Source organism: Haliaeetus leucocephalus, unplaced genomic scaffold (genome assembly GCF_000737465.1).
Source record: "Haliaeetus leucocephalus isolate CR32 unplaced genomic scaffold, Haliaeetus_leucocephalus-4.0 Scaffold155, whole genome shotgun sequence".
Taxonomy (NCBI): domain Eukaryota; kingdom Metazoa; phylum Chordata; class Aves; order Accipitriformes; family Accipitridae; genus Haliaeetus; species Haliaeetus leucocephalus.
Genome location: NW_010972591.1, coordinates 2,009,396 through 2,028,878, shown reverse-complemented (window position 1 = coordinate 2,028,878; position 19,483 = coordinate 2,009,396). Strand labels below are relative to the sequence as shown.

At 35.6% G+C, this 19,483-nt stretch overlaps 1 protein-coding gene across 2 annotated transcripts in view; it reads left to right on the top strand.

Moving 5' to 3' along the window:
• The window catches only part of DYNC2H1 (dynein, cytoplasmic 2, heavy chain 1), a 185,457-nt gene that overhangs the window by 108,303 nt on the left and 57,671 nt on the right, over positions 1-19,483 (top strand). For both annotated transcript variants that reach the window (XM_010562117.1, XM_010562118.1), the window contains 5 exons: positions 440-550; positions 2,612-2,767; positions 4,786-4,861; positions 6,918-7,129; positions 8,957-9,061. In XM_010562117.1, coding sequence (XP_010560419.1) covers positions 440-550; positions 2,612-2,767; positions 4,786-4,861; positions 6,918-7,129; positions 8,957-9,061 — 660 coding nt within the window. The remainder of the gene's footprint in view (positions 1-439; positions 551-2,611; positions 2,768-4,785; positions 4,862-6,917; positions 7,130-8,956; positions 9,062-19,483) is intronic.

Here is a 19,483-nt window from a genome sequence, read left to right as displayed (position 1 = left end):
AAACACTTGAAGAAAAAGAAATTAATATAGCTATACAGTTGTTGAAAGTCATTGAGATCTGGTGTTGATATGCAGCCCACATTCCAAGGCTTCATCTTTTTTAGACGTAGCCTTCTGGTGTTTTTTTTTACTTAAAAGAAGGAAAGAACTGCTATGCTGACTTTTTATGCTCTGAATTTAGGATCTGGGGGGGAGGTGCAAATATACTGACACAGCTAGGATGAAGTTCGAACTTGAGCACAGCGAGCATATAGAATGTGTGGAGACAACACACCTTGAACTATAGTCTTTTGAATAACCTTACCTGTAATAACAACTAAGGAATTTTTAGACAAGCCTAACTTTCTAATTTAGGATATTATATTTTTGTAAATACTGTTCTGTATATTAAAAAAAACCAACCCAAGACCTACTTCAATATATAACATCTCTTTAATAGGAACTGAATACATTACAACCTCAACCAAACTTTCGCCTTTGGCTTACTGCTGAAGTTCATCAAAAATTTACCCCGATTTTGCTTCAATCAAGTCTGAAAATAACTTATGAAGTAAGATCTGTTTGGAAAGCTTTTATTACATGTTTACAATGAATGAACTTGGATGTATAGTAAACTATATGTTTAGATAGAATAAAGTTTGGATAACACGGACTATTTAAATAGATGGTTTTGCCTTGTATTTCCATTAGATGTAATACAAAAATGCAATGAATTTACTTTGAAAGATTTTTGATGATCATTTTTAATGTATATGAGGAAATTTGCAGCAGCTGTGCTTTAAAGGGAAAGTTTGTAAAATTTCTTTCCAGATGTTTTTCCCCAATTGAAAGTCTGAACTGAAAATAAATTTACCTTGGGGAAGTATTTGTTCTGTTTTGTGCTCCAAATTCTTTTATGCATTTAATGAGTGTTTCTTAAAAGCAAAAACCTATACAGGTGCTGGAACATGGATGAAGAACAAGGAGTTCCTCCTTCTTGATGAATGTCCTCATCTGAAGAACACAGAATCACACTTTCTCTTTATTTTAATTTCTGGCCCCATAGCTTTATATTCTCTGGACCCTTTCAACAGAAATGTCTCTCATACAGCAGAACATACAGTTAAAGGCCTTTACTAAAAATTGAGAGCTTTGCTCAAAGCCCCATCCAACCTGGCCTTGAAAGCAACCTCATCTAGTGGAAGGTGTCCCTGCCCATGGCAGGGGGGTTGGAACTAGATGATGTTTAAGGTCCCTTCCAACCCAAACCTTTCTATGATTCTATGATTTTATGAAAATAGCTGAACCTAAGGAATAACTGGGACCATGCTCTTCCAACTTGTTGGAAAGTGCTCTAATCATTAACGCACTTATGCATTAATGTCTGTTATGGAAGTCATGGATAGGAGTGCTACTAACTGTTCCATTGGTTATGGAGTGTGGAGATTTTGCCTACAGCTAAACCAAGAAGGTCTGACCTCTTAGAGTCCAATGTCGCTGACTTTCAAGAAGCCAAAATTTTTATACTTTTATATTGACGGCAGGTATTTTTAAACTTCTGGGGTACCTTCTTGCTTATATTGAGGTCTTCAGTGGTACAGAAATTATAGGACCGTGTAGGATTGTCACATTTCTTTTCATCTAGCTTCTTGAAGTTGCTGATCCCACTATCTGTGGAATAATTGGAACTTCACACCGATGCAATGTTCTAAATCCTTTTGTTACCTTTTCATTTGTAGTAAATATTCTGTTACCATGAAAGGGCAATTATAGCCAATGACTTGGCTTACAATATTTGATTATTATATGGTTGTGGTATGTCCCTTAACTGTTACCACTCAAGATGTAGATATTTAAAAAAAGAATCATCAGTTGACTACAGTATTTTGCAATTATTTGCCACAAGTGTGTATATGCAACATATGCAACTATGGTAATCTTATGGAAACATTAACAACCATTATTTTTCAAAAAGAAGAAAGAACATTATAAATATGAAAATGTACTTCAATTCTCTCTAAAATTTATGTTTGCCTTCACGCTTGTAAATAATTTGAAAATGGCTGGCTGTCAGTTGTTTTTACTTTTAAGTACTGTATTCTTTGTTATTATATGCACTTTAACTGCAGTTATTTCTACTGGTTGTGAACATTACCTACCTTTAAATCAGAGAACTGGCATTTTATCATCCATAAATACCGTATCTATATGCTAGCTAACAAGAGTGCAGTGATGGCATAAGGTGAGTTGGCTCTGATCACAGAAATGGTAATTGATAGTTGAGCTTGTAAAATCAGAAGAAAGGTTCTTGTTCTTGAAAAAATTGAATTTATTTTTATGCTGACATATTTTGATAGAGTACTATTCTTTCACTAAGTTCTTTTATTGTAGTTCAGTCCTATCAGTTGGTCGTGGTTACAGTTTCCTTCAGTATGTTTAAGTTATTTTCAGTGTAAGATCATTCTTTTGTTAGGCCACTTATTGCAAGCAGGTTTTTTTCCTGTTAAATTTTGTATTATTAAGTACTGTTTGTCATTTCATTAAGTTATAAATCATAAGTTAGAATTTAGGAAAATAGTACATAGAAGTATCAGGTTTTCTGTCTAGAACAGTGTTTTTCCTTCCAATGCAGGCACCTCCAGGCCTCAAAAAGAATCTGTTGCGTACCTATGAATCTTGGACACCAGAGCAAATTAATAAAAAGGGAAATTTGTCTCGAGCACATTCTCTCTTTTGTTTAGCATGGTTTCATGCTGTATGCCAAGAAAGAAGAAATTACATTCCTCAGGTAATTGGATTTTTTGCTACCTTTTTAAAAATTTACCCCATTTATTAGCTTTTATACTTGGACGTATTTTTCATCAGGTATATGTTGGGTCATGTTCAGAGGTGAGAAAAACTTGGATACTTCTGGTGCCTGTCTTCAGTATTGTCTCTGAATTCATTGCAAAATAGGATCTTGGCAGCCTAAATTCCTGTCCCTTTGCAAATTGCTCCTGCCTGTATGGGGTTATTTTGTGATTCGTGTACTAACTGATGCTGATGTAGGAGAGAGATCCCATGGAAAAGATTCTGTGACTTCTGTTTGCTTGGGACAGGAAAAATATTTTGGAAACATACATGATTGAATGGAAGATGTGAGAAAAGAGATACTTTGGTGGGAAGGAGGAGACAACATTGTCTACTCTTTCTGCACACAAACCCTATTCAAGGAGAAGGAAGAACAAGGGAATTTACATGGTTCTTGTGAGGATTATAATGGTTTTCAGAGACTGTGATGTGTTTTTTCCTTAGATAAATTTCTGTTTAAAGCAAACATTTCTTTCTGGCTGCAGATGCTTAAATTAAACAGGAAAAAAAAAAAACAACCAACACACTGTTCTATGTCTTGTTTCTTTTATTTAGACTAGGGGTGAAATTAACCTGTCATCTGAAAGATTTGGTCTGGCAGAGCCTGGAATGTTTGAGCGTTTTTTGCTAGTTTTGACTTTGTGATTTATAAGGTTGTTTGTCTCACGCAATAACAGGCTTTGAATATGGTGTTCAAGAAGTAGAATAGGTGAAAATGTTTAAAGTACTGATCTGACACATGAACTCTCATTTGGCTTTGTTCAAATTCATGTTCATTTACCACCAGCTTTCCAAGTGACACAAGACAGGATTACTGCTTTCTCCTTAATTCCTCTGTAACTGTGTTTGTCTCATGTGCAGACTTAGTGATAGTTTTATATTTTGCTTAAGATTACCAGTTTCTAACATTGCTGGACTGCAGTTAATCCCTGCTAGAAGCTCTTGTATTTTATAATGAATTTCAGATTGGTTTGGGTCCATGTACAGATCTGTCAAAAAAACCCCATGAACACTGTTGAGAGACTGTAACATCTTTCCAGTTTATGACCTTCAGGGTGGCTGGCTGATAGTTCGCGTGTGATCTGTGGAGCAGCTGCAGTCTTGACCTGAGATTATACCTATCTCATGGATATGTGTATGTTATATGACACATTTGCACATTTCTCATCATGAGTAATATGCACCTGTTCCTATGATATGATCCATATGCAAAGGTACAGCCATAAGAAGATAGAGCAGGAGGAGATACCTTTGAGATCTGGATTTCATAAGTTCTGTATCATATATCAATATTTATTTATACTTATCCATTTACATTGAAAGTTTTTTGTGAGAATTACATAGACATTACACATTAATGCTATATAAAGAAAAATGCTACCAAGAACAGAAAGGAGTTGCAAACTGAGAATGATTAAAATATGCATGTTGTGGTCAGCATTTTTGCTGTAATAGTAGCAGTACTTGCTTTTCTCATTATAATTTTTTCAGTTAGTAGAGAAATTACATGAATTAAGGAGTAAGATGATGAAAGTATAATGTAGATTGTGTTTGAATAATCAAACCTATTTAGGAAAATCCAAAGGAAACTGAAATACAAAAGAGCCCTCAGAAATAAAATCATAATTCAGTGCCTGATCTAGTCACAGATGTCAGGAAGTTTTAGTTGAAGTAAATACTGTTAGGAAATAAAATAATCTTAAGTTTCCATTCCTCATACTCGATGGATTCTAGTTTGTGTAAGTATGTAAAACTCAATGCCCTGGTAGAGCTGATGTTTTTTATACTACCTCCATCTAATGTTTCCAAAAAGGCACTTTAGAGGACTTAGGTTATCTCTTTTTTCATTTAGTATTAAGTATTATACAATATTCAGTAACCAAATAATATTTTTATTTTACTTTATGATCATCATTGTGTGACTAATTAAATTCTTTGGATTTCTCTTAATGGTAGGGTTGGACCAAGTTTTATGAATTTTCTTTATCTGATCTCCGTGCTGGTTTTGACATTATTGATGGACTCTTTGAGGGTAAGTCACTTCTTAAGGAAAGATTTCTCACCTCTGTAGCATAAACCTTCTGATGTGTCTCATTTAACATTTTTAGCATATTAAAAACTTTCAGAGTAATTTTCATAAATTGGTTACTTTTCATGATTGGTTTTTTTGGAGTTTGGAGTGGGGCCATTCTGTTTAAAGACTGCTTTGAAGGTGTTTAACTTTTGCATTTGAATCTTCATTGGAACATTTTCACAAATATAAACACATGATTAGGTAGTTAGATAACTACTTAAGTATGGGAAGTAGTCTGACCCTGAATCAGCTGTGCTTAGGCATATTAGGCTTTTCTGGATGTGGATCCAGACTCTGAGGATATGTCTGTATTGGTATAAGGGCCAGACACAGGCTCAAATCTATTCCACGATCAGGTTTATTTTCTCCCATATTTGGCTTATGCATTCTCGCAGGCAGTGACGAGGCATGGTTTATCAGATAGCAGAGCTTGGAGACTCTTTCCAGCAGGCAGCAGGTAGAAGGTTACTTTATTTTAGGACAAAAGAGAGTTTAGCTGTATGGATGGATGCAAGCCACCTTGTGCCATCTGACCTTGAGTTCAAGTGGGACCTGTCCCATTTCACCATTAGTGGAAATGTTCCATGAAGAGTTTTATCTTTCTGCAACACTCAGGTAAGAGTGGAGATGCTGCAAAGCTCATCACGAGTAAGCAAAGCTAGAAACACTGGTGAATCATAATTCCATTTTGGGGAGGTTGGGTAAACCAATAATTTTTTTGTGCCAAGAACTATCCTGCTCAGCTTCTTGATTCCAGAAGAATAAATAGGAAATACAAGAGTGCCTGGAAGACGAAGTCTTCTGCCTCTGTTCCTTCCCAGTGTGAACTCCCCCATATATTGAATAAATGAATTGAATATGAATTGAATATGAATTGAATATGAATGAATTCACTGTTAGATAGAGCCCACTTCATTGTTTTGTTAAGTAGCATAGTAATTTCTTAATATTAGTTAATATGAAAAAGGTAATTTTTTTTAAGTCTTTGCATTATATATAATTTCAAAGTAAAGTTAGGAACTGATATTTAGAGATAATTATGATCATTGACTTAAAGGAGATTTATGGATGATTAGTACTTCTGGAATTGGACCTTAGTTACACAGACTTGAAACATACAGTGATGTAAAGAGGTTGAATCATTAACTATCAATTATAATCATTAATCTACAAAGGAATGATTGAAATATTTGGAAACAACAGTTACTACCAATAAACCTCCCCTTAAAGTAATTGCTGCTTCCTTTTTTCAAGGGACTTTTAAGACGTACCTTTCTGATCAAGGTTTTACCTGCACATGAAAGCTATAGGGTGTAAGTAGATCATTGTCCCATGTAGTTATTTTGGACAACAGTGGTAGAAGGGAGGGAAACTGAGTTAGTGTGAACCTGTGGGATATAGCTGAGTCAGGGTAATCTAATTGCAACATCAATCTGACCAGAAAAATAATAGCAACATGCTTAGTTTTATGTGCTATGTTGTGCTATTTATAATGATTTACAAAGTACCTATCTGCACCTCTTTGTGTTTGAAAGATGACATTTCCTGTAATGTTATGTGTTTCAAGCATGATCTGGTTTTGGTTCAATCAATCAGTTTATTTTATGAGATCAGATGATACTGTGAAACAAAATAGTGTATAAAATTTTGAACAATGGAAATTCTTTTTATTTATGACAAAGAAGCACATAATTAAAATTTTAATAGCATAATTTCTGAAATGCATATAACCAACTGGTTTATCTACAATAAAAGCACTTCAAGACTTAAGTAATATTTCTAATAACTCATTTTTAAACACAGTAAGTGTTTGTTTTATCAATGACAAATATTTACAAACTCATTGAAGTTTCTGCAACTTCTATTACTTGGTAATATAGAAGAAAAACAATCAGAAATTAATTATTTGATATGTTTGTATTTTTTATTGCACTGAAGAACTGTAATAACAAGAAGAAATGCTTACAATGCACTGATATCCATTGATACAAAACTAGTATTAATTAATTTATAGGTTCCAAAGATTTTCAGTGGGAATTTGTGCATGGCTTGTTTGAAAATGCAATTTATGGAGGCCGTGTAGATAATTACTTCGATATGAGAGTTCTTCGGTCCTACTTGGAGCAGCTTTTCAATTCACGAGTCATTGGCAGTTTAAATGCTAGAGGCAGGAAGATGACTAGCTTCCCACATTTGATGTCTTTACCGAATTCCTGCAGTATTTTGGTAGGTATACATCTTCTGTCACCTAATATAGAAACTAAAATAAGTTATTTTCAAGAATTATTCTCGGAAATAATTCCACAAACAAAACCAAAGTTAGAGTCCAAAGGATACCTCCATTTATTTAAGACTTCTTTTGTGTGGAGCACTAATTCTTAAGTTGTCAGAACTATTCTGCTAGTGTGTTTGGTCAGTCTCCGTTTTTATGATATCTGATTGGACTATGGTGCAAAGCAGCATAGCTATGAATAACTGAGTAAAAGAAATTGGGTCAATTTATGACAAAGAAGGATATCATTACGTTTTTATATAACTTAGTGTATTAGCATAATAGCACTTTTGTACAGACTGCTAAACATTCTTATAACTTCTGGATTAAATAGGAAAATCTAAATATATCTTCTGATTTAGAAAATATATTAACATTCTGACATAATCTGCTAACATGCCATGGAGGGTGTATGATATTTTATTTGGACATAAATATGGATACTGATTCTTCTTTAGTATTCCTTTAGTGTAAACAAGAGGGATAAAGAACTAATCTCTCCCTATCCTTTCACATACTATTGTTGTTCTTGCTATTAGTAAGATTCATTTGCATTTTAATGTAGGACTCCATACTAGACCTCTAATATGCGTTCATGTAAATGGAATTATGCCAGTTAAAATAAATTGCTGTCGTTTGGCATTCTCTATCCAGATTCTGACTGTTTAGGTTTGGGTTTTGTTTATTTTTTTACTTTAAATATGATGGTTATTTTCTACAGATGTGCTGAGTTAATAGCATAAAGAGGGAAGGAATAAACAAACTAGGCTGGTCTCTGTTCTTGTAGATAATATGGTCAAATAGATGAACGTTTCTTCTTGCCTGCACTGCATTTAGTATCTCTCAGTTTCTTATATGATTATTTATGTGAGAGTTTATACTTTTATGTCTTAAATATTTTTCTGCAAGCAGTTTTGATAGTAGAACACTAATAATAAAGCTAAGTGTGATTACTTAAGTTAATTGGAGTAACATCTCTTACTAAATAGTGTTCCCTCAGTGTTTGGTGTAGAGGTCTGCTACTGTTGTTATCTCTGAAGTGAGATTCCGTGTCAAAGTAAATCATGCACAACCTAGGACGTGCTCCTACAAGCAAAGGACAAAATCCACATGATGTAACATAATAGACTTTCAAATAGTAAATATTTTTGCCTTGAAAGCCACAATAAAAGAGGCATCCAGCACCATTAGTCTACCTTAGTCTGCAAGGCCTCTTTCTGTTTTGTACAAGAGCAGCATCACTGGTGACTATTACACTGCATCTCCAATGATCATGCAAACCTATTTTTACCTAAATGATTTCACTTTCTTTGAGTGATAATATCTTCATAGATTTAAATAGAAGTGAGTGCTCTTCATTTTAAAAATGTTATACTCTATTATTCAAATTCCAAATGCTGAAATCTTTCTTCTTTTTTATATTTTCATTAATCTTACTTTTAAGTTTTCAACTCATTGTAGTAGTATTGTAAAAAGTATTGTAACTACTTTTCAGAGACATTCTTAGCATATTTTTCTTTTCATTTGATAGCATCACTGTAATCAGAATTGCTTTTTGCTCTTTTAGAGTGGAAACAATATATAAAAGAAGGTTGTTTTTTTATAAATTAAATTAAGACATTTATAAATAGGATTACCAAGATATGTCATGTGTTATATACTTATTTTGATCTTTGTGTTATGCAGTGCACTTAAGGAAATTCTTTTCAGCATACACTGTTAATTTCATGAGCTGAACAAAAAGTTCCCTCAGTTGTGTTTATTCTTTTCTTCTAATGCAGGATTATCGTAATATTATTGAAAGCCTTCCAGAAGATGATAAACCTGACTTTTTTGGCCTGCCTGCTAATATTGCTCGTTCATCACAACGTATTATCAGTGCCCAGGTAAAGTTACATTTTTCATTGACCTGTGAATCTTTTCTGAGTCCAGTATAAGCTAGAGAATCCAACCACCTGTTCATAAATATGAATTTCCATAAGAAAGCCAGAAAAAATGGAGGAATTTTTGGAATATGTTGACTTTTAACTGTAGAATATTTTAATATAATAACAATTATCTTTTGTTACAAAGATATTTGTTTAGGACTTAAATAGACAAAGAATTATTGAGAAAGTTTACAATAATGTAATTCAGTTCATGTTGAAGAGTATCCACATAGGTAAGTAGTTTCACTAGTTCTATTTATACTGTTAAACTAACTCCCGTCAATGGGATAGTTCTTACAGCTGCTGTTCACGGAAAGTTAAGGTTTTAGTTTTGGTCACCAAATCCTAATATAATAGTTTGACAGATAGAATATGGATAACATATTTTATGCTTTTTCTGAAAGAGAAATTCTGAAGAATTCTCCCAGTAGTCAGAATTCTACCTTTACTATTAGAAATGTGAAATTGTGAAAAAAAAATAATGTTGTTCTCACTGGAGAATAGCATATAAATACTTAAGCATGTCATAATGAAACTCTCAACATAATGAAAAGTACGATACAGGGGTTTTGTAGGTCTTAGTTTAAAGATTCACTAATTTTAAATAGTTCCATTATTGCTTTAGCTGTAAGATATGGCAGATGGCTATTTCATAGTCAAGAGTTCTTAGCTATCATTTAATTGCAGTATAGTCCAGGCTGGAATATAAGTTTAATGTATGAGAATGCAATTATCTTAGTGCTGGAATAATAGACAGTGATCAAAGGTTTTTCACCCATTTGTTTTAGAGTTGTATGTAGAAGCCTCAGCTTGGTAAGTGACCTGGGTCACCCATTATGCTGGGTACTGTTAATGTCACAGCTGGGGCAGCTATTCACCTCACCGTTTGTGGAGCCAGAAAATGCTGAGTATCTCTCTCGTTCTCCTCATAACTTCTATTGTGTCAGTCTGAGAAGGAAAAAGATGGAGTGATTTGAACTCAGGATGTCTTCATCATCAATACATTGTTTGCTTTATTGGACAAAGCTTTTCATTGCTAGTATTTTATCACTTCCCTTAGGTGTCAATTCAGTTGCCTAAAAATTGGTATCCTGTATGATCTGGAGATGCCCTAGTGTATTTAAGACATCTGCTAGGAGCTGCCAAATATGACACAGGATGCAAGAGAACACATTTTCTTGTTGGGCCATCAACTGGAAGTCAGGGCAAAATGGCACTATAAGCCAGTGTTTAAGCAACTGATTCCCACTATTTGTTTACCCTGATCCAGTGCTGCGATTGAGAGATGGGACACAGCTTGATGCAAGCAGAGAGTGTCATTTTATTGTATATAACACTCGTTTATATAGAAAATTAGAAGATGCGTTTTTTAAACTGATTGGTTATTATGCTCCAAAGTTCTTATCAGCGCGCGCTAATTGGTAGCTACTTAAACTTTAGCAATTGGACTGTCAGCAACTAAGCTATTTTTGCAAAAGACTCTAAGTTCCAGCCCTTTATCGAGCATGACTCACAGGTCAGTAATTCCCCAACACATCGGCGCCTCTCTGTTTTCCTTATCAGGCCTCCCAAGGTTTATAGCCTACAAGTTCCAGCACATCCCCTTCTAACAACGGAGCAGTGCCCGCCGTCCTGTCTGATTCCTTCAAATCTCTCCCCACAATCCAGTAGAGCATGGATCTGAAGGTCCTGTGTCACATCTCCCTATCCATAACATATTCTTGGATAACATACAGAGTCTCAAGTGGCATTCTGTGTAACAACTGAATTGAGCCACTAAGGCCTAGAGTCTGGGGAGGAGTTCGACTAAGAAGTGGCTGTACCTCAGTTTGAGTTGAAATTTGGTAATGCTCATAGGCAGGTGAAAGTCCACCTTTTGTTTATTGAGGTTTGCTGGGCATTCTAATACCTTTTAGCTCAAATATGGAGCAAATTTAGGACTTTAAGGAAAGCTTAAATTCTTTATTTTTTTTTCATTGCTTTTTAGTTAAGTCTGTGAGTTCATCTTTAGTGATTAACATAGTTTATTTGACTGGTAAATTAATTACGTCAGATAACACGGAAGTTGATTGAATTGAGACTCTTATATCAGAGCTGTGAAGTGAACTGGTCTGTATATTAAGGCCTCTCTAATTTTCTGCACAGCCGTAGCATGCTGTCTTATATAAGGACCAGTTATGGGGGGGGGGATAAAATTAAATCACAGAATCATAGAATACCAAGTTGGAAGGGACCTCAAGGATCATCTGGTCCAACCTTTCTTGGCAAAATAAATTGGAAATTCCCTATAATTGGAATTCCCTATAATTTCAAGACTTAAGAATTACATTTTTTTAAAAGGTATCTAATTGTTTGCTCACACTCATCTAAAAAGGGCTCCATGCAGAAATTTCTTACTGGTACAAGACCTTTGATCTGTTAAAAATTGTCTTTCAGTATTGCATTTGTTGAATATCAAATATAGTACTGGTAAATATGTTTAAATATATCTGTTCACTTAAATCCATAGCTGTATTGTCAAATTATTTGTTTTATTATCAGCACATGAAACTGTAAAGCTATATAAAGACAAATCAGTAGGATGAGGGTGCATAAGGTAATACACTGAGCTCAAGAACTCCTCTATTACAAAGCCAAAAAATGCACCAAGATTCAATGCAGCTCTGTTTGGTTTTGTGTTAAAATCTTTTACATAAACATCATCTTTAAATGCTTTTGTTTCTGTCTGATACACTGTAGACTGCTGATTATTTTATTTCAGCTACACTTACATAACTTGTTAAGAGCTGCAGTTGTTAAAAATACTAGTATTTGAAAATAAGTCCTTAGTTAACCTCCATGAATTCAGAATAGATTCAGAGTTCCTGTGTGAAGTGAAATTAGGTAATGAATGCATTTACATGCAGACTCACACTCTACTGAACTGGTCTGTCATAGCAATGATTATAATCTATAAACTATGGATTATAATCTTGAAAATATGAGGCTGTTGTAGTTACAACTCTGTGAGATGCTTCTTTGTCAGATGAGAGATTTCCTCATCCTTCCAATAACAGTTTGTGGTACTTTTTTAAGTCTTAGCCAATTTAAATAACAGAAATGGGAGATTTTTCTTAAACTGTGTTTCTGTGTAACTATGAATCCTACTCCCATTCCATTTCTGACAGTTTGGCAGCTGTGTTAGATCCGTAGGTGATACCATGGTTCATAATTTGAAGGTAAATGATTGCCTTCTAACAGGAGTGTTTCTCATAAATCCATTACCAAGCTAAAGCAGAGAAAAGCTGAATGAATAAGGTAGTGAGAAATAAGTTGCTACCAGCTCAGTCACCATGTCACTAACACCAGAAAGGTGAAATTTAATACCATGTCCACTGCTTCACTGATTCTGTGCTAAGTATGTGGTATATTCTCTTATAATTTATGTCTACTATCCCATATAGTTTCTCATCTACTAGCCATTGTCATTTCTTAGTCAGTATTTTTACTAACATCTTCCTTATGCAGAAATGCACAGAATTGTATCATCTACACCACTGAACTCAGGATTAGGGGAAGTAGGGTTTTTTAAAACATACCTACTTTGAAGTTACTTGTTTAAACCAGCTGACAGCAATTTTGACTTTAGTCATATGTTTAGGCTCAGAGATTTAAAATAATCATTCAGATATACATGGATTTTAAGTAAATTGTAGTTAGCAATCTTTTATCACTTCAGAGTATTTTAAAATAAGTACTAAAACAGGTAACACTGTGATCTATTCTATTAACCATTAAGTTAAACTAATGTAATTCTGTTACAAGAAATCTGATCCCATTTTATGGCATCATTTCACTACACAAGATGGAATACTTAGATAATAGAAATGTAGATTTTATGTAGACTTTCTATGAATATTATTTATTTTTCATGTATAGGAATGATAGTTTGTATTGCTGCAGCAACACACTTTGCTTTAGCAGAAATTTGCTGCAGCACAGTGCAGCATTTTGCAGTCATGCAGAGATCTCTGCTGTAATTACTGCATTGCTAATGTTTGGGTAGACCTAAAACAGCACTAAAAAGAAATGGACTTTTTTCAGTAACCTTGCAAATATTGATTATATTCACAGCTTTTCTTTTTTCCAGCAGAGAACTTCAGTTCTAGTTTAAAAGCTGAATATCACTACCTGCATTATTTTAATACTGGTAATTACTAATTGAATTGTTAGAAATTATGTCTTACGATGTTCTGTAGTGTAATTCAGAGAGTATTAATACTGCATGCACACTGGTAAGAGCCATTTTGGTTTTAAGAAAATATTTGACTTAAATAGACGTGATCTTCTCAGCAACATGACTTACATTTTTTTCTAGATTTTGTCTTTAGTTGCTTTATGTAGGTAGAGCTAGATAAATTTTTAGAGGCTGGACACCTAGAGTTCACTGTGGCTCTTCAGTTCTGCCTTTCCTACTGTTATAACAAGCCTTTGACACAACATCCCTTAGGTTGAATATGGTCATCAGTAATCTCACGTCTCTTGCTATGTCCTCTCTGCAGAACAGCGCAGTTAAAATAGAAAAGAACGCAGCTGACCTGTCTACTTTACACGAGGTAGAGATTTTCTGTATAGCTGCAACTCAAGTTTCCTCACACTCAGCAAGAGTCCTCACCACTCAGTTACAGGCATGCCCCTTTATTCTGATCTGATAAACACTGTATTTTTTCCTGCATATTGGCCTGTATTCAGGTGGTTTAGTCTCCCAGTCTAACCTATAACCAATGTTTAGAGCAGTCACAATATGTGAAGGTTTGCTTTAGGTTCCCTGTGGATGAGAAGATTTAGATCTTTCTCCAATCATCTTCTTGCAAAGTGGGCTTTTGCCTCTGGTGTACTTGTCTCTTATTCTTTGGACCGTATTTCTGTTCTTTTATGAATTCCTATGAACCAATTTCATCCTTTATTATAACTTTTAATAGAACCATACATAAAGTGTCTTGGCCAAAATAACGTTTATCATAGGTGATAAATAGAATTTTTACAGACTCAAATGGACAGGCCTGTGTATGTATTTTTACAGCTTAGAAAAGCACTAAAAGCTATCTTGTTCTGTGCAGAATTTAGCATACCTGCAACTAATATGACTTATTGCCATTAACCACCTTAGGAAGATGAAATGAAAATGTAGAGCCATTGTTTTGTCTCTGTCTTTTCTTTGCACAGCAGGCGTAGTCATTACAGGCACTCCTTAGAGAGTGTAACATTTAAAACCTTCTGTTAGTGTTGTGTGATCCCATCAAATCCTGTCGAATGGCTATGCCTGCAAATGCCTACAGCCTATAACTAGTAGCTATGTATGATCAGCTGACTGGTTAATCTAAACATTCTCCAATAATATAGCAAAGCGTTTTGTGAAAAAAGCCATTCAGTAACTGGCAAGTTATCCAAGAGTCTTCAAATATGACTGCCAGTGATAATCGATATGGCTAGCATTTAGTTTGCTTAATGCTAATTTCTATATAGAATACCTTGTATAATAATTTTAATAATACCTTGCATCAGGAATTCAGCATTCTTTTACATGTACAGATTCATAATGCTTCACAGAGACTATTGTATGAGACAGGTAAGTCTCAGTAAGGTTGAAGAATAGGTTGTTTTCGGTATTTTCATGGATGAGTGAGTACACTTTCTCACACATGCCGTCCAAGGAAAAAGGATAGTTACAGTCTCTCTGTATACTAGTACAGCACATTGATTCTTCTGTGTCCACCATCCCAGTAATGGTAAGTGGAAGGCAAGCCTGTGGACTTGAAGTTCACTTTTTAGGACCTCTTGGGGGGTGATTGTTTATGCATAATTGAAACTTACTTTTTATAGTTCGTGGAGAGCTGTCTCATGTGAGTGGGACCCCACGCTGGAGCAGGGGAAGAGAGAGTGAGGAGGAAGAAGCAGCAGAGACAATATATAGTGAACTGACCGCAACCCCCATTCCCCATCCCCTTGCACCACTCAGGGGGAGGAGGTAGAGAAGTTGGGAATGAAGTTGAGCTTAGGAATAAAGGAGGGATGGGACAAAGTGTTTTAAGATTTGATTTTATTTCTCATTATCCTACTCTGATTTTGATTGGCAATAAATTTAATTTCCCTGAGTCGAGTCTGTTTTGACCATGATGGCAATTGCTGAGTGATCTCCCTGTCCTTATGTCAACCCACAAGCCTTTTGTTGTATTTTCTTCCTCGCTGTCCTGCTGAGGAGCAGAGTCATAGAGCAGCTTGGGGGGCAACTGCCACCAGCCAAGGTCAACCCACCACATCTTCAAAGTGCTTAAGGGCATCACAAATGTAAAATAATCCTTTGAGCTTCAGATTGTTGAAGAGTCCACAGACTGTAGTGTCTTACCAATTTTTCAATGAAATACTATAAAATTATTTAATTCTAGGTTTTATATACCAATTAGAAATGTTGAACTGTGAATACTTATAACTTCAAATAAGTGGGTTCCAATTCACTTCAACTGAAGTTGCTGGGAGTATTTCTCCTATATTTTGTCCTTTCTAATTTTATTTGCTTTTGAACCAGGCCAGTGATACTCTGCAGTTCTGATGGTTCAGATTTTGCAACAAAATTACTTGCTTTAGGAACCTGTTTCAGACAAATTTTATAGTCTCAAATGTAATCCAAATCCAACTAGTATTTTCTGTGGCAGGGTAGAGGATATAAGATAATTTAATTTTACCGGATATCTTTCTCTCAAACCCAGCTGCATGCTTGTCTTCACCTGTTTTGTCTCAGATTGAGTGATGAGAATCACTCTCACCTCTCCCAGTTAGCAGCTCCATTATTTTTATTATCTGAAAGTAATTGCAGAATGGTGGTTCCCTGAGATACACCTTTGTCTTTTAATCCTGGATATTTATCTCAGCTCTTTTGATAATAATTGATTCTGCTTTTCTGTCTCATCTAACTAATCTCAAAATGTCTTTATGGAATCCGTCTGGTATTCTTGAAGGCACCATAAAGAATTTAACAATTTCTGTAACTTTAATGTGCTTCTTTGTATTGTTAACAAGAGAACTGACTTGCTGTTTGACACGTTTAAGGGAATGCCTTTCCCATCATGCTATACTCTAGGTGCTTTCTTCTGACCTTCTGCCCCCTCTTTTCTCTTTGGACTTGGTTATCTCTGCCTGACAAACTGTAGTTTAAAGCTCTGCTTGCTAGTAGCAAGCCTGTTGGCTGATACTTTTGTTACACTTTGTCATATGAATTCTGTCTGCCCCTAGCTGTCATTCTCTCTCAAACAAGGTGTCACAGCCGTAAAAGCCAAAGTCTTGTCTGCAACAATCCAGCTCTGCCACAAAATATTGTGACCTGGTTGCACAGTCATGTGCATCCAGTCCTGTCCCATTCCCTTCACAAGCAGAATTGGGGAGAACACCGCCCGGGTCCCCATGTCCATGGTCACCTGCCACTTTCTCTGAATGGCACGGGTACTGATCCATGAGTCAGGCTCAGGCAGTCCACATGCCTCCCCAATAGAACTCCTTCCTCCTCACCTGTTTCTACTCATTCTGCAATTGCACATCTGCAAGTGGAGGAGCCTTTTCCTTCTTGCTGGAAGTCACAAACTTCCCCTTTTATTTACCAGTATGGACATATTCTTATGGGTATTCATTACAGGATGGCAGATAAACTAACATAACAGAAAAAATATTTTCTATACTAAGGATGATATTCATCTATCAAAGCTTTATTTTTCTCAGAGTTAGGTGCCTAATGTGATGGTTACCTAGGCTTCCTGTATGTTACAGTCCATCTCCAAAGAATAACACATTCCTACCTGCCATAGAGTGAATTGTGTAGACCTGTGAAATCCTGTTTCCTTCACTAATACTCTCTTCAGTTAGTGTTTTAGTATTTCTTAAAATACCTCCTGTGTTAATACCCAATATTTTATTTAGATGTTATTCTTTTATACATTTCCCACAAGTCAGTGGTATTTTAAAACCAGATTTTGTGGAGTAAAAGCGTATCTTTCAAATACACAGAGAGGTTCTGTCAGATTTGTAGTTGAGGTCTTAGAGGATATTTTGTTTAAATCCCACTAGAAAAGACTCGTGATGTATTTATTGATTCAAGCCACTTCTAATTCCCCTGTTCAGTATTGGAATAATTTCATGTGAGTTTGTTTTTCTTTTAAATGTCTAGGTACTGTGATAGAAAAATATGATAAGCCTGATTCAAAGCCAATTGAAGTTAAAACAAAGAAGCCCCAGTGTAATTCATCTCATCTGTCTTGAATCATATGAATATTAACCACCTTATCTTAACTAGTTATCCATTTTTTTTGTTACTAAAGAAGGACAAGCAGCTACAGGGGATAATTTGTGCCATTCTTAGACAGGTGTCTAAAATAAAGGGGTGAATCATCTTTTGGAAGTACTTATTTCTATCCATTGAACTTAGGAACAAACTCTGTAATAATGTCAACAGCATTTCTAAAAATTGTATAATGAACATTTTAATGATCATTTAAGAGATGAAAGAAAACTGCCATAACTACCAGGTTGTTCGTTATGCAGAAATGGGAGGGTGTCTCTTCTATTGGAAGCTGGACTATTTGAAAAATTCGATATTCATTGGGACAGGAATTGAAACAGTTGTTTCTCCCATTTCTGCATTGAGTGTTGTAACAATCCAAATGTAGTTATTACACTTTCATTTCATATATAACTATGCAATTTAAAATTGAAGAGTCCAGGAGGAAGAAGTGAAAATTCAAGCATCTTAAAGCATGCAGGTTATAGTGCTTGTCTCAAAGATGTTGATAATTTTCTTAGAAATGCTAAGAAATGAAAAAGGGATTTTTTTTAATTAGTAAACAGATTTGTTTGTTTTGTTTTGTTTTCCAGGGCAGTGAAAGACCAACACATTTCAAATTTTCTTTGTTTGTTATCATTTTTATTTTATTCAACTGCTAAAGCAAGTGAATGGTTCCCACAACTAATGGTGCATCCTTAGGCAAGGCCATCATTCACATTAATGGAAGAAGGTGTGCTTGTGAGACTGACCTGTTACTTGCCCACTAACAGGAACTTTTCAAGAGTGCAGTTTGAGATTAAGACAGTTTTGTTTTTTTTAAATTAAGTTAAAAATGTAAATGCCATCTTAAATTAAAATTAATGCATGAGAAACAGAAGGAAAGACATGCACACCAGTATAAGGTGGCATGAAAGGATTGGAATCCTGGTTAGAAAGTTTTCTTAGATCAATGGTTAGAAGAGCATTATGGAGTTTATGTAGTCCAACCTCCTTCTCTAAGTGGAACTGTTGCCAACACTGTCTATGGCTTTGTCCATGTGCACTGTGTGCCATCATCCAAGTTGTTCATGGAGAAATCGAATGGTGTGGGCCCCAGTATCAAACCCTTGTTTCCTTGTCTTCTCACTAGCTGCCAGCCAGATGTCCAGCCCTTAATCACTACCATTTGACTCCAGCAATACAGCCAGTTTTCCACCCAGCCCATTCTTCGAGATCATGCTTCAAGTCCATACTTCCTCAGCTTCCAAAATAGGAATGCAATTGAAGATGATGTCAAAAGCCTTATTAGCAGTATCACCTGCTCTTCCCTCATTCACATAGTCATTTCATCACAGAAGGCAATCAGGTTGATCAAGCATTGTTTGCTCTTGGTAAAGCCACGTTGGCTGTTTCCAATTGCCTTCTTTTTCCCTATAGTGTTTGGAAGTGGATTCCATGTTGATGTGTTCAGTGATCTCTCCAGGGACAGAGATTAGGTGGAATAGTCTGCATTCCATGAATCCTCCATCCATTTCTTAAGGCAGGCATAATATTACCCTTACCAGCAGTAAGGATTTTCTCTGCTGCTGTGATTTTTCTTATGCAGTAAAGAGCAGCCTTGCCATCACGTTGGCCAGCAGCTGTGGATGAATCTCATCTGGATTTCACTGATCTAAGTAGAATCATAGAATCATTTAGGTTTGAAAAGACCTTTAAGATCATCGAGTCCAACAGTAAACCTAGCAGTGCCAAGTCCACCACTAAATCATGTCCCTAAGCACCACACCTACACATCTTTTAAAATACCTCCAGGGATGGTGACTCAACCACTTCCCCCGGCAGCCTGTTCCAATGCTTGACAACCCTTGCAATGAAGAAATTTTTCTTAACATCCAATCTAAACCTCCCCTGCTGCAACTTGAGGCCATCTTCTCTTGTCCTATTGCTTGTTACTTGGGAAAAGAGACCAACCCCCACCTCGCTACAACCCCCTTTCAGGTAGCTGTAGAGAGTGATAAGGTCTCCCCTCAGCCTCCTTTTCTCCAGGCTAAACAACCCCAGTTCCCTCAGCTGCTCCTCATAAGACTTGTGCA